Source organism: Camelus bactrianus, chromosome 17 (genome assembly GCF_048773025.1).
Source record: "Camelus bactrianus isolate YW-2024 breed Bactrian camel chromosome 17, ASM4877302v1, whole genome shotgun sequence".
NCBI classification, from domain to species: Eukaryota; Metazoa; Chordata; class Mammalia; order Artiodactyla; family Camelidae; genus Camelus; species Camelus bactrianus.
The window spans coordinates 1,241,907-1,256,046 of record NC_133555.1 but is presented as its reverse complement, the minus strand read 5'-3'; the positions used below and the strand labels follow the sequence as shown (position 1 = coordinate 1,256,046).

Here is a 14,140-nt window from a genome sequence, read left to right as displayed (position 1 = left end):
GCTTGTGTGCTTTCTGAGGCTGAGTGGCATTCCAGAGCGCGGACTGTCGCACAGCACTCGGAACTGTCCATCAGGTGCTGGGCAGTGGGTCGGGCTGCTACTTCCTGGCTGTCGTGAGTAATGATGCTGTGAACACTTGTGTGTGAAGTTTTATGGAGACGTAAGTTTTCTCTAAGAATGGAGTTGCATCTGACTTTTGCAGGAACTGCCGGGCTGTCTTGCACGGCAGTTGCTTGTTGCTGTCTTTCTTACTGTAAGCATCCGGTGGGTGTGCCGTGGTGTTTCGTTGTAGTTTTGATTCGCATCTCCCTGTTGGCTAATGATGCTGGGCTCTTTGGCCACTTGTGTATCTCCTTGGGAGAACCGTGTTATGATCTTGGTCTGTTTTTCACTCAGGTTGTTTGTCTTTTTGCTGAGTTGTAAAAAGACGTACTTTGGATATGAGACCATTACCAGATAATGTGACTTGCAAATACTTTCTCCCATTCTATAGATTGTCTTTTCAGTTTCTTGACAATGTCTTTTGACACGCAAGTTTTAAATTTTGAAGTAGTCCAAAATTTGTTTTTTTTCTCGTTACTTGTGTTTTTGGTCTCATATCTAAGAAACCATTACCTCATCTAAGGTCACAAAGATTCACACATATGATTGCTTCTAAGAGTTTTATGGTTTCAGCACTTAATTAAGTGCATGATCATTTGGAGTTGATTTTTGTGTGTGGTGTAAGGAAGAGGTCTGTCCTGCTTCATTCTTTTGCATGTCCCTGGCCCATTTGTTGAAAATACTGTTCTTTCTTCATTGAATTGTCTTGGCACCTTCATCCGAAAATCAAATGGCTTTCTTCTTAGCGCTCTTCTGTGTCCACCAAGCCAGGGTTCCCTGGACTTACGGGAGCTACCCTTTCTCTCACCCAGAGGGAAGTTCTTTACTGACTTCCTGTCAGTGGAAGAACTTTGTATCATCTGTCCCTGCAGTTAAAGGGTTACGTAAAGAAGCGGTCAGACACTGATTCTCAGCCGGGACGTTTTACTTGTCACATGTGTGGGGCGCTGCTGGCGTCTAGTGTGTAGAGGCCAGGGATGCTGCAGAGCATCCTGTGACACACAGGACAGGACAGTCCGCTACAAAAAACAGCTTGCTCCAAAACATCAGCATGTCACAGTGGAGGAACTCTGAGTCACAGTAAGAGGAAAGTATTCACAAGAGAGCCAACCACGGTGCACGTGTGTAGATACGTCTACAGGATAAATTTCTAGGAGCACAGCTACGGTGCCTGCAGATACACCATATTGGAGTCCAAGGAGAATTGGGCTTGTGGCCTCACAACCCAGAACTACCTCTGGAAGAGGCACACCGATGACAGTTCCAGTAATTGTCAGATGGCATAATGGTGCAGTCAGTACAAGGCTGAGGCCAAAGGCAGAAATGGACTTCCAGGTACAAGAGTTAATCGCACTGTTAGCCAACGTGTAATTACCACTAGCAGTTTTAAGTTTAATGTGGCTGTTATGGCTGCCTTGTCAAACAGTGACTGCTCTGCACTGAGGACGCCCCCTGGTGTCACTGCCCCTCACAGGAACACGGGTAAACGGCAGCGCCTGTCCCCTGGCCCGCTTAGCAATGTCACTGGTCCTTTTGTGCCTAACCGAATGGAGTTCTGGAAGCCATTTTTCACTAATATGTTGTCTGAAAGAAAACTTCGTACCTGAGATTCACAGCTTGGACAAATTTCTAGTATGTCTTTAATTCCTGAAAAAAGCTTAGCAGTCTTTAGGCAGGCTTTTTTCATCTTAATTTCTAGTTTTATGGACTGAAAACTATAAGAACATTTTTAATTCATTCTTATATATTCTGTTCTTTTGAAGTTTTTTCTCTAATCTTTTTTCTTTAGACTTTTAATATTTGTTATTATGTCTGAATTGAAGGTGATTTACCATGAGTGATACAAAACTGGGGATATTTTAAGACACAAACTGAGATCTTTCAAAGATTTCCCAAGAATTCCTGAGAGAATTCCCAAATAGGACTTAAAAAAAAAAAAAAAGAAAGAAATCCATAGCCTAACTAGGAATTAAGTAACTAAAAAGTGAATGTGGTCTTTAAAGATTGCACTTGTGATGTGAAGGTTGCAGGTGTACCAGGGCTGAGACTGAATCACGACAGAATCCCACCTTTATAATTCTTCCTTTTTATTATTTTTAGAAATATTTGTTGGTGGAAAAGATTTGTTTTTTCTAAAGTTATCTTAATATTTGTATTTATCTATGTCACTGTTTATTTGGAAAGGTCTTAATTATTTTTTAATATAAAATAGTTAATAATGTAGCATTTTATTCTTTTCTTTTAACTCTAGTTTTATTGTTTTTTTGGGGGGGTTTGGTTTATTGTTGTTTGTGGGGGGAGGTAATTAGGTTTACTTACTTATTTTTCTTTTTGTTTTTTTAATGGAGATACTGGGGATTGAACCCAGGACCTCATGCATGCTAAGCAGGCACTCTATAAATTGAGCTATACCCTTCCCCCATTTTCTTCTTTTTAGAATTGTGTTTAAGTATACAATTCAGGGGCATTAATTTGTTATATTCACAGTGTTGTACAGTCATCAGCACCACCCATCTCCAGAACTTTTCCATCACCCTAAACAAAACCTCTGTTCCCATTTTCCCTTCCCCCAGCTCTGGTAACCTCTGATCTCTTCTGCCTTTTCTGCATGTTTCCTATGCGTGAATCATACAGTGACTGGCTTCTTTCACTCAGCGTGTTTTCAAGGTGCATCCTATTACAGCATGTGTCAGGACATTTTATTCCTGAAGTAATGAATACACATTTATATTTCAACTGACTGGATAGAATTTCGACAGGTTTTTTTTTTTAACTGAAGTTATGTTTCTGGAATGTTTGCTTATATTTAAAACCAAGTATTCTGATATTAATGGTTAAATCCAAATGACCTGCCCTTGTTCTTTGCTGACCACAGAGTGCAGTCTGGTCAGGTTGGGGAGGCCAGAATCGGTGCTGCCAGGGGTCTGCTGCTGTGGCTCCCAAAGGCAGAGCAAGAGCCCCCGTGCCCGCCCCCTGGGCTTCAGGACACGGCTGAAACCCCGCCCGGGTGCCACCGGTCTGCCCGGCACACGTTCTATCGGGCGGCTGGCGCTGCACAGCCTGGCCGGTTGGCAGGGCTCTTCTCCCAGGCTGCTCTTCCTCTGACTTGGCTAAGGATTCAGGAGAAAAACAGGCAAAGGACATGAGGGGACGGTTCCCAAAAAGAAAAAATAACTAATGAATATAAGGGAAAACATTCAAATGGTTCATTAGTAATCAAGGAAATGCAAGATCAGAGAATGTGTTACCTTCTTTCTCTAAACCATTAACACAGCAAACTCTAAGAATTAGAATACCCCGTGCCGGCTGCAGCGCGGTGGGGGCAGACCCCTGGTGTAGCCGCGTAAAGTAGGACATCGATCCGTTCATTCGTTCGTCCGAGGAGATATTCAAGGCTGTGTCAAGCCCTGCAGGCGTTGCTGAGAAAACGTTCATGTCTTGTGCATAAAACTGTTCATCAAAGCATCGTTAGCAGCAATTGGAAACTACCTAAATGCGTAACAGCTTGCGTTAAGTAAAGGACTTGATGGGTTTTTAAGACTGAAGCAATATGGACAAAGGCAAAAAACACCTACGTGCTTAGTGTAATTTATGTAAATTTGAAAAACACCATTATTAATATTTTAATATGATTTTAGGTGGCTTTTCTTTCCCTCCTCCCCAAATCTCCTGTGGTGTTGATACTTGCCAAAATACTGAAGTTGTTTTCGATGCCACCTGAGTTAGTCTGTGCCCTGTGGCGCTGCTTCTGACTCTCAGGACGAGAACTGGCTGGCTTGTCACTTTGAGTGCCTCGGCCGCGTTTCTGGTGTCCGGTTTCCCGTCTCAGGGGCCCGAGTGACGCAGTCCTTCCGGCCTTGCAGGGGCACGGAGGACATCACATCTCCCCACGGCATCCCCCTCGACCTTCTGGACCGAGTGATGATCATCCGGACCATGCTGTACACTCCGCAGGAGATGAAGCAGGTGAGCGCCCCCGCTGCTTGCTCCCCGCGCCCCCAGTGCCGCGCAAGGAGGCACCTGCAGGCTGGCCTGGGCTCCTGCACCACCCCAGCACCCAGATGCTGCCATGGCAGGCCTCAGCGCTCCGGAGCCTCGGCCCCCACCTGAACGATGCCTTAGTGTCACAAAACCTCAGCTGCCTGTGGTCCTGTTTCTCTTTTACTCTGTCCCTTTTGATAAACTTAAGAAAGGGACAGTGAGAGAATCGACTTGATGACAGCCATTAGGGAGGCCACCAGCTCTAGGAAGTAGGCAGTAATATATCACCTAGTGACAGCCTCCAGCCCAGGCCCCAGCCGCGCCCTTTCTGCCTAGTGGGTGAAGCCAGGCGCTCAGGACCCACGGCAGGCCGGCTCGGGCAGGTTCAGAACCTGGAGTCTCAGCTGAGCCCATCCGCCGTAGCAGCGCTGCCAGCCGCAGGTCTCCCCGGGGCTTTGGGGGCTCCGCCTGGGGCTGCTGCCGAGGCCATAGAGGTGGTAGTGGGGCGGGGCCGCAAGCTTCGGGGCAATGGAACGGAGGCCATAAAACTAACCTGACAGTCAGAGGCACGAAGGAGGCGCACGCAGAAGCATCTGGCTCAGGCCTGACACCGTGTGTGCTCATCCACATGAGCTTGGGAGCGGGAGATGACAGGGGAGTGTGAGACTGGCCTTGGCCCAAGGGGCACAGCCCCAGCTCCCCTGCGGAATTGCCTCTTGCTTGACCTGGCGCTGGAACACTGCCCTGCTAGCAGTGCCTCGGCACCGTAGCATCCCCAGCCCTTTCTGGTGCTTCCGGGCAGTCGTTTTCCTCTTTGATGGCTGAGTCCCTGAGTGGCGGCAAGTCTAGGACAAAAAGCCAGGCTGTGCCCTGCAGAGCCCAGCCATCTGCTCTGCCCACCCCTGCCCCAGACGGTGTACATCTCTCACCGTGTGATCAGCGTGTGGCCAAGGCAGCGGACATGGAGTGGACGTGCACTGACGTGTTGGCAGGCTCTGCCAGACCCTCTCCTTGCGAGAGCACAGGCACTCTCTGTGGGACCTCATCCGGAGCTGTTTGATCCCCAGCCACCGTGAGGTGGGGATAACTGTCGTCACTGTTGCTCTTAAAGAGGACACTGAGATTTAGGCTGATTGATTTGCCCACGTTCTTAAAGCTTGCCAGTGGCAGGAATGATGACTGGAATCCAGGTGTCTGATTCTGAAGCCTGTGTTCTTAGTCGCTTTGCCACCAGCCTCCTACCTGCCAGAAATACCTCAGCTAGGGGCGGATCCCCAGTGGCAGTGGGTCAGTGAGCCTCTCCTTTTGGAGCTCTCGTGGGTACTCCCCAGCAGCCCCGCTGCTTGCCCGTGGCCCGTCTGGCTGGCGCTGCTGGCATTTCTCATTGACCAGCACCCAGGAGCAACGTGGTAACTCGTGGAGCCAGAGGTTCCTGTCCATAACCAGTGCGGAGCCCCGAAGCACTGACGGTGCGCGGCGGCAGCCGGTGCCTTACTTAGGGGACGGGGCAGTGGCTGGGCCTTGTCTCCAGATAGTGGGCCCTGGCTGGTGGATGAGTGCTCGGCTGGAGTCAGGGCATTCATCGGCTTGGGGCGGGAGCAAGAGCAGAGGAGAACCGGTCCTTCCCGCACCCCAAGCCCCGCCGAGCGTCCTTGCTGAGTGAGCGGAGCAGGTGGGCGCCCTCCTCTGCCGTGAGGACTGACGAGGTGTGGCGAGGACTCGGGGAGGGATGGGGCCGCCATCCCTCCCCCGGCGGCCGCTGCTCCTGCTGTTCAGACAGCTCGGGGGTCCTTGCAGCAGCTCTCAGTAAGCTGCAGAGCTGGGGCCCCGCGCGGAGCCAGTGCCCCTCTGCTGCCTCTGTCCGACCAGAGTGCGCGGGCAGCCCCCTGACGTGGCTGTGCCCCCGGGCCCGGAGGCTCGGCCAGGAGGGCGTCTTCTCAGGCCTTCTCTCGGGTTAGCAGAGGGCAGACCAAGTGCCAGGACGCACATGGCTTTGTTCGTGCAGTGCAGGGGACGACCTCGGCATTTCTCCTGGAGCCCGGGCTAGGTTTTTGAAAAACAAGGCAAATGTAACTTGTGTGCTGTGCCATCAGCACAGGCACACTCGTAAACTATCCCAGCAGGTTATTAAATGATTAAAGATCTAATTTATGAGACTGTCCGTGTCCGAGCAGTCTGAAACAGGAGCTCTTGGGATTGCTCTGGCCTGCTGTGGGGAGAGCGAGAGCAGCGTGCCCCACGCCTGAGGCCAAGCCTCCCGCTCCCCGCGGCTCCCTGAGGGAGGCCCGGGGCGAAGGTCTCCCCTGAGCCAGGCTCCAGCGCCGTGTGTTTGCGTCCCCCAGGGGCCGTTTCTCTTGGCTGTCAGCGAGAAGCCCTTTGTATCAGGGACACAGAGCTGCTAGCTCTGGCTGTCGTGGCTGGAGCCTCGGCCCCACTGCTCTCCTCGCCGTCCATCCAGAAACTTCTCTGCTCAGCTCCACTTCTCTGTGGACCCCAGACGGTGGGCCCCTCACACACCAGCTGAGGTTCTTTGGACAGAGATCACACCTGGCATCCCCTGGCTGACCAGATAAGTGTGATGTGGCCAGTGTGCCGTTTGTGAAATATTTAAACAAGTTGACAACATTTTGCAATCGGGACATTTCATTAAAAACCAGAGTTCTGAGTCTCTCCTGACAAAATGAAAGACCTCCCTGCCAGCACCTGGCCCTCGGCCCCGGCGGCGCTGGCTGTCTGCAGCGGAGGGCCGCCTCCCCTGGCGCACACTGGCCCTGCACCTCGGCCCTGGCCTGCTCGCATCTGCAGGACTTGGTTCCTGCGGGCGGGCCCTTCTCGTTCACAGCAGCCGCCACGCTGAGCCCTTTAACCAGGGTCCCCAGACGCCAGCCTCCCTGCCTCTGCGGCTCCTGCCCTCGGGGTCTCCACCTGAGAGCTGGACGCCTGCTGGAAGTGTCCATCTCCTAACCCCCGGTCCCTCTTCCCTGGTGAGGCTGTGGCGAGGGGCTCAGTCTTTCCCACTCTGGTGTCTCTATCCCGGGTGTGTTTTTATAGCTTTAATTTAAACAAGGCTTCTTGATATCTTGTTTACGAAGCTGCCAAAGTGAAAAATTTCTGTATTATGTGCGGCTTGAAGTCCTCGAGTTATCTCAGCTCCACAACACACAGCGTCACTGTCCCGCGGCCCCTTATCACTCAGCACCGCTGCGCCTGCAGGGTCCCGGTGCCACTCGTGTCGGTGTCCCCGCGCCAGCCTGCTTCCCTCCAGCTTCACCAAGGTCTTCAAGCCGCAGCAAGCATCGGCCTCTTCCTGGCAGATTAGATACCTCCAGTGATGTTATGAGGGCTGATAGATCTTTGAAAGTAACTTTTTTGATTTATTTAACCATCGTATTTATCAAGCAAATAAAAAATGTCTTATTGCCTGAGTGCTTATAGGTGGTGGTGCCCACACTGGAGAGGAAGGTTAGCACCCCTGAGGGAGCCCAGACAGGTTTTGGGGGGAATTGCACAGGCAGGGCTAGGGGGCAGGAGCTGTGCCGCCCTGGAGCATGCCTCAGGGGGGACCAGCTGCCTTCTAAAGCTGCATGAAGCCATTCCTGTCGAAGGCAAGTGACACCACCCTGGAGGTGTGCGAGGCTGGCAGTTCCCGTCGGGGTCGGCTCTGCCCCGCCAGCCCAGGTTTGGGCCTCTGTGCTTTTAGGAGGCAGGACAGGGACACCTGAGGTCAGTCGCTTGATCATTTTTTTCTCCTTCAAAAGATCATTAAAATCCGAGCCCAGACAGAGGGGATCAACATCAGCGAGGAGGCGCTGAGCCACCTGGGGGAGATCGGGACCAAGACGACTCTGAGGTGAGCTGGCTACGCGCGGACTCGCTTCTGGCACCGTCCCAGGGCACTGGGCCTTGTCCGCTCATACTGGGTGCTGGGTCTTGTCTCGGGGCAAATGCAGAATGTCTGCAGGTGGTGTCGAGAAAGCTGAGCAACAGGCTGCGTCCCCTTGTCCGGTAGCAGATGCCCCCTCTGGTGGACAGAACCAGAGGTCGGGTGCAGGGCAGGCCGCCCACGGCCAGGCCAGGGTCAGAGAGGAGCAGGGACAGAGACGGCACTTCCCTGACTGCTCACCAGCGGCCCTTCTCGGCGTCCTGACTCCGCAGGACATCACGACTTCACAGAGCTCAGCCCGACCCTGTTTTCCTTCGAGGCAGCTCCTCACTGCTGAGATCTAAAGCAGAATTGGTGGCTGTTTGGTTGGCGGAAGGTGCCTTCAGAAACTCCTGGGCTTCCGTGCCTTTGGATGGGGCGTGTGCTTTCCAGGGGGCTGTGTGTTCATTTCTCTGCCAGGTCCTGTGTCCTGATCTGGACCCTGGCGTCACTGTCCGCCACGGTAGACATCCAGGTTTGCGCTCCCTTTACAGTAGTAGTGGAGTGCCTCCTGCCAGAGGACTTCCAGAGGGTGACAGATTAGGGGGTGGCGCTCACACCATGTTGGTGACTTCTGGCCCCTCTCTGATGGGGTCACGACTGCCGATCTCTGAGCAGTGACAACTGTCCTTGTCTGCTGTGTCTGCAGCGGGGGACACACAGCCCCGCTGTCAGTGCTCCTGCTGGTTCGGGGAGGGCACTCATCTGCGGCCCCTCCTCATGCCTGCCCGTCCGCTCCAGGTATTCGGTGCAGCTGCTGACCCCGGCCAACCTGCTGGCCAGGATCAGTGGGAAGGACGGCATTGAGAAGGAGCACGTGGAGGAGATCAGCGAGCTCTTCTACGATGCCAAGTCCTCAGCCAAAGTCCTGGCCGACCAGCAGGACAAGTACATGAAGTGACGGCGAGGCCCTCCTCGAGGAGACTCTGGGGGCCCAGCCTCCGTCCGGCCTGCGGCAGCCGTCTCACCCCCGGGCTGGGCTCTGGCCCTACTCAGACGGGTAGCAGTGTTGTCAGGTCAGCGTGGAAAGGCTTCTGTTTAAATTATTAGCATTCTTCTCGTGGCGGCTTTGAAGGAACCTGTCTCACCTGGTGTGTTTCTAATAAATCCCGTTAGGTTATTTTGATGACACCTGTCTCTTCTTTTAATTAAAAAATAAATAAATAAACTTTGTGTTTCAGAACAGCCGGAGTTGTACAGAATCGTGGGGAAGATGGTGCAGGGGTCCCTCGCTGTTCGCCTCTCACAGCCGTGGCGCGTCTCCCACGTGACGACCCCGCACTGCGTCCTTGTGCTTTGTGCACACTTCCTCAGTGTCCTTCGTGACTCGCTCTCCTCTCTCTGTCCCCGGATCCATTTGGGGCCCACTTCTCGCTTTCAGTCGTCACTTCTGTGGTTTCCTTGCTGTGGCGGTTGCTCAGACGTTCCTTGTCTCTGACGACCCTGACGGTTTTGAGGAGTGCTGGCCAGGTGCTCTGCCGAATGTCCCTCAGTGGGGCTTGTCTGATGTTCTCTCGTCATTAAACTGGGGCCGGGGTCACTGGGGGAAAGAGCACAGAGGTGAAGGGCCGTTTCCGTCACGTCCTGTCCTGGGGGGACTCCGCCACCGGGCGCGTCACGGTGCTGTTGACCTTGGTCCCCCGGCTGAGGTCGTGCTGTCAGGTTCTCTGTCCCCTTTTCCTCACTGTCCTCTTTGGGAGGTGTCAGCACAGCCCTCACTGGGGGACGGAGCATCTGCCCCACCTCCTTGAGGGCTGATTGTCTGCACAGACTGGGATTCTGGCCCGGAGAGTGTTCTTTGATGCTGACTGTATTCATTCAGTCGTTTACGTCAGGGTGCACTCATGGGTTATAAACCAACACGACGTTATTTTGTTGCTCAAGTTGTGCCAGCTTTGACCATGGGGAGCCCTTTCCGTTGTCTCCGTCCCCCTGCCGTGCCCCCAGAGCACTGGAACGGCCCCTCTCCATCCGTCCCCGAGGAGTGGGGGAAGCGGAGCGCCCGGCGGACACCGCGCTGCACATTCTCACCCGGGAGGATGAGCGCAGCGCTCTGCAGCCCTGTGCCGCTGGCGGCAGGGCCCAGGTGTGGAAGCAGTGCGTCTCGGGCAGGGCTCCCTGCTGTTACGTGCGGGGGGGGGGGGGTGCTAGCCGGGTGGGCAGCTCGGTCCGGCTGCTGCCTTCATCCCAGTCGGCCGTGAGGTCCTTTGGGGCAAGCACAGCTCTTTTCCCGTTAGTGACCATCATCTGAGCGTGTGCAGGAGACCAGGCAGGAGGGCTGAGAGTGGGGGTCCATCTGCCCCTGTGGAGGCCCCAGCGAGTCCCTGCTGCCAGAATGGGTCTTTTTCTGTGGTCCTGGCCCCTGAGGGAGAGCCCAGCAGGGTCTTGGGGGGTGTGTGTGAGGGAACCAGGCACAGGGAGGGATAAGGGACACTTCCCGAGGCTAGGCTGAGTGCGGTGGCCTGCCCTGGCCACCCATCTCCTCTGAGGCTGAGGCTGGGCCTGTGTCTCTGGCCTTCCGACTTAAGCCACATTGGAACAAAAGGAGAGTGACTCAGCGAGCACTCGTGTGCTCGGGCCTGTGTGATGCTGTACGTTTCCATCCACGTTCTCCCAGTAGTCCGATGGGATCGGTGCTGGTCGAGTCACTTGCCCAGCTAGTAAGGGTGAATCAGGTGGTTGGAGTCTGTGCTCCTAACCCTGTGGGTGGCCTGCCTTCCTCAGGGTGCTGGGTTTTTGGAGGGGCCTTCAAGACCTGACCTCTGTGCCGGGCAGGTGAGGCCAGCAGGGTTGGTGTGAGGAGAGTCATACCTTCTCCTCCAGTGAAGGTTGGGCAGGGTTCTTCCCGGCAGCACAGGGGCCCAGACGTGCAGAGCAGTCCTGGTGAGGATGGGCATGTGGTCACAGCCCCCGTTCCTGCTCCTCAGGTGTTCTGGCCTGGGTGGTACCCAGAGAGACGGCCCTCCGTGCTCGTCTGCGCTCTGAGGTGGGGGAGATGGTTCTGGACAGGTAGGAAGGGTGGGTTATTTTAATTTCCCTCCTGTTTTTTTCCAGCAAAGCCTGTGATTATTACATTAATCTTTCAGGCGAAGTTTTTACGACTGATCCCTCTCCGACTATGAGAAGTTTCTCCATCCATTACCAAGAGGGAAACAGACCCTGGTGGGGAGGAAAATATTTGTTACATCTTATCAGGCTGACACACAATCTAACAACAATTACAGCAGCCCCATTTTTCGCACTATTTCAGCTGCGGCGTGAAGAATTGTTGCAATATTAACGTGAGGCAGGGTGGGGGTGGCTGTAGGAATGGCTGATACTCCAAGCTCTGGCCCGGGTTTCTAGGGTGCCTCCCAGCAGGCCAGTTGGGTGGAGGAGTGTGTGAATCCCGGCTCCCTGCTCCTGCACTGCCGGCTGGAATGCATGTGAGGGCTGGGAGGGCTTTTGGAAGATGGGTCCCTCCCCCTCGCTGGGAAGCCACCTTGTCCCCCTCCTCCACTTCTCAGCCCAGATGCCCTCTCACCTCCACACCTCTTAGATGACACCCCCTGGATTAGGTCTTAGGACATTTTGTTTTTTAGGACTAAACAGGTGGTGGTGACTGCTTGGTTAGTGAAACTTTCTCAGCCATTTTTCTAATAAAATGGAACTCCCAGTGGTGGGGGTTGTAGTTCCTGTTGGCCTCTGTCTCAGACTCCAGGGCCAGCAGGCTTCTGCCAGGAAAGCCACAGACACTGGTCACCCAGTACTCTTTGGGCCCCACAAGGGTCTGTCCTGGGCCGGCCTCTGGACGAGCATCTGGACCAACCTGAGCAGCCCTTGGTCTGGAGGGGTCCCGGTCAGAGGCGGCAGGGAGGAGAGAGGGGGCATGAAGGTCCCGGGGGCATGGTGGGCAGGGGCGTGGTTTAGATTGGGTTTGGCCCTGGATCCTCCGGTCCTTGAGCTTTGGTTTCCTCCTCTGTAAGATGGGGGCAGTCACGCCCCATAGATCCGTGTGGGGACTTGGGGTGACATGTGGCTGCATCAGGCACTCGAGAGATACTAACTTTCAGTGAAGAGGTCCCAGTCCTTGTCCCTCTTGGAAGAAGACAAGGTCACACTGTCTAAGAGGAGCCAGAGGCCGCCAGGATCTGGGAAGACAGCAGGCCCTTGGAGAGGCCTGGAGGCTCCCTGTGGCTGGACCCTTCTGTGTGAGGCCCCGCAGGACGGGCACTGGCTCAGGGCCACACAGGCTCTGGAGCAGAGGGGAGAGAACCCGCACAGGCATGGACCTTTTTCTCTGTGTTCACGGCTTCCAAACCTGATGTGCTGGCCCTCACCGGGCCCGCGTCCCCAGTGAGGCCCAGGCAGGGCCAAGGCAGCCAGAGGGGAGAAGTGACTGTCCACTTTGTCCCAGTTCAGTGAGCTCTCCTTTTTGGAGCCTGGGAACAGGCCCACGGAGAGGCAGAAAGGGGCCATCTGGGTCACCTACTCTTCACCCATCCATTCATCCTCTCACCTCCGTTTATTGGAGACAACAGGCCCCAGGGACGGGGCGGCCTGGGCAGGGTGCCGGGCTGCTCGGGGTCCGGGGAGGGCGGGCGGCCGCAGGGCTGGCTGTCGCCGGCTGGCCCTGTCGCCCTCGCCGTCACTCGCGGCAGGCGCGGTGATTAATGGCCGGGCCGCACCGCCGGGGCCGCCGTCAGCGCTCGTCTGCGGCGATGGATGCGCTGTCAGGCGCCCGGCCCGCGCTGACCCCGGCCCGGCCGGCGCGATCAATGGGCGGCGCGCGAGGCGGCTGGGCCGGCGCGATAAGATGGGCCGATGGGCGCCCGCCGGCTGCGCGCTCGACACCGCCGTCGCCGCGTGATTAATGGGGACGCGGCGGCGAGGGGGGCGCGGGGGCGCACGTGCAAACGGGGCCGGCAGTCCCAGGACACGCGTGTGCGGCCCCGCGCGAGGGATGGGGACAGCTACGCCGCCTCTGCCCGCGGCCGCCGGCGCTGCCCCACTATCCGGTGTTTCGGAAGACCCGAGTCAGGCCCCGTCGCCCGCGCGCCCCCGCCGGCCTCATGGGCGAGGGCGCACAGCCTCGGGACAGCCGTCGGCACGCCACCGGGAAGGGGCGGGAGCCGGGGCTGCTGGGCGGCCGGAGGGCTTCCCGGAGTGGAGACGGAGTTGAGCGGCAGCTGGGACCGCCCCAGGCCTTCCTCGCCGCTTCCTGGTGTCTCCGCAGCCGCCCCACCGCGCCCCGCTCGCCACCGCGAGGCCACAGCGCCCCCGTGCGGCGCCCGCCCCGCCCAGGACGCGCCCCGCTCCTGCTGCTGATCTGCGACGACGGAGGCCGAGGCCTGGGAGGGCTGGGAGTGTGTGTCCAAACGCGCACGTGGGAAGAGCAGTCAGGGAAAGCTTACCAAGCTGGGCTTTTAATTTAAAAAGTCTGTGTGTATATACATGTATATGTATGCGTATACATGTATACATACATACACATACATATTTGAATGGATAATTTGAACATCACTCAAAATGTAAAAAGTAGAGAGGTGTAGTGTGTAGAGTCTCCCTCTCCCCCAGCCCTCAGACACGCTATGCTTCCCAGCATTTATTAGGAAATATTTCAAACGTAAGGAAAGGTTCAAGGCCACACAGGCTCTGGAGTGGAGGTGTGGGCTGTTTCCTGTGCCCACCACTTAGCAGCACGCCGAGCGAAGAAGGCAGACACAGAAAGACAAACACCCTGTGGTCCCACTTGCATGTGGAATCTAAAACCTAAAAAACAAGTTCATATATCCAGGAGCAGACTGGGTGTTGCCAGAGGCAGGGCTGGGGCTGGGTGAAACGTTACAAAGTTAGTAAGTTCTGGGGACATAGTGTAGAGCACGGTGATGATAGTAACACTGCATTGCATATTTGGAAGGTGCTAAAACAGATCGTAAAGGTTTTCATCACAAGGGAAAAGGTGTGTAACTGTGTGGTGATGTATGTTAGCTAACAAGGCTTATTGTGGTGATCGTTTCATAATACATACAAATATCGAGGCATGTTCTACACCTGAAAGTAATACAGTGTTATGGGGGGGTGTTCATAGGCTCTGTTCACTCACTTATTTAGCTGAAATATAGTCGGTTTACAATATTGTGTTAATTTCTGGTG

The 14,140-nt window shown here is 55.2% G+C and overlaps 1 protein-coding gene across 5 annotated transcripts in view; it reads left to right on the top strand.

The window, feature by feature from the left end:
- RUVBL1 (RuvB like AAA ATPase 1) overlaps nucleotides 1-9,134 on the top strand; it is a 39,568-nt gene extending 30,434 nt beyond the window's left edge. For 3 of the 5 annotated variants that reach the window (XM_074344190.1, XM_074344187.1, XM_010961373.3), the window contains 3 exons: nucleotides 3,966-4,068; nucleotides 7,842-7,933; nucleotides 8,747-9,134. In XM_074344190.1, coding sequence (XP_074200291.1) covers nucleotides 3,966-4,068; nucleotides 7,842-7,933; nucleotides 8,747-8,906 — 355 coding nt within the window. In that variant the 3' untranslated portion in view covers nucleotides 8,907-9,134. Of the gene's footprint in view, nucleotides 1-3,965; nucleotides 4,069-4,994; nucleotides 5,161-6,425; nucleotides 7,509-7,841; nucleotides 7,934-8,746 lie in introns of those variants that run through there. The other 2 variants (XM_074344188.1, XM_074344189.1) reach the window with 2 other exon arrangements.
- The last annotated feature ends 5,006 nt before the right edge of the window (nucleotides 9,135-14,140 follow it).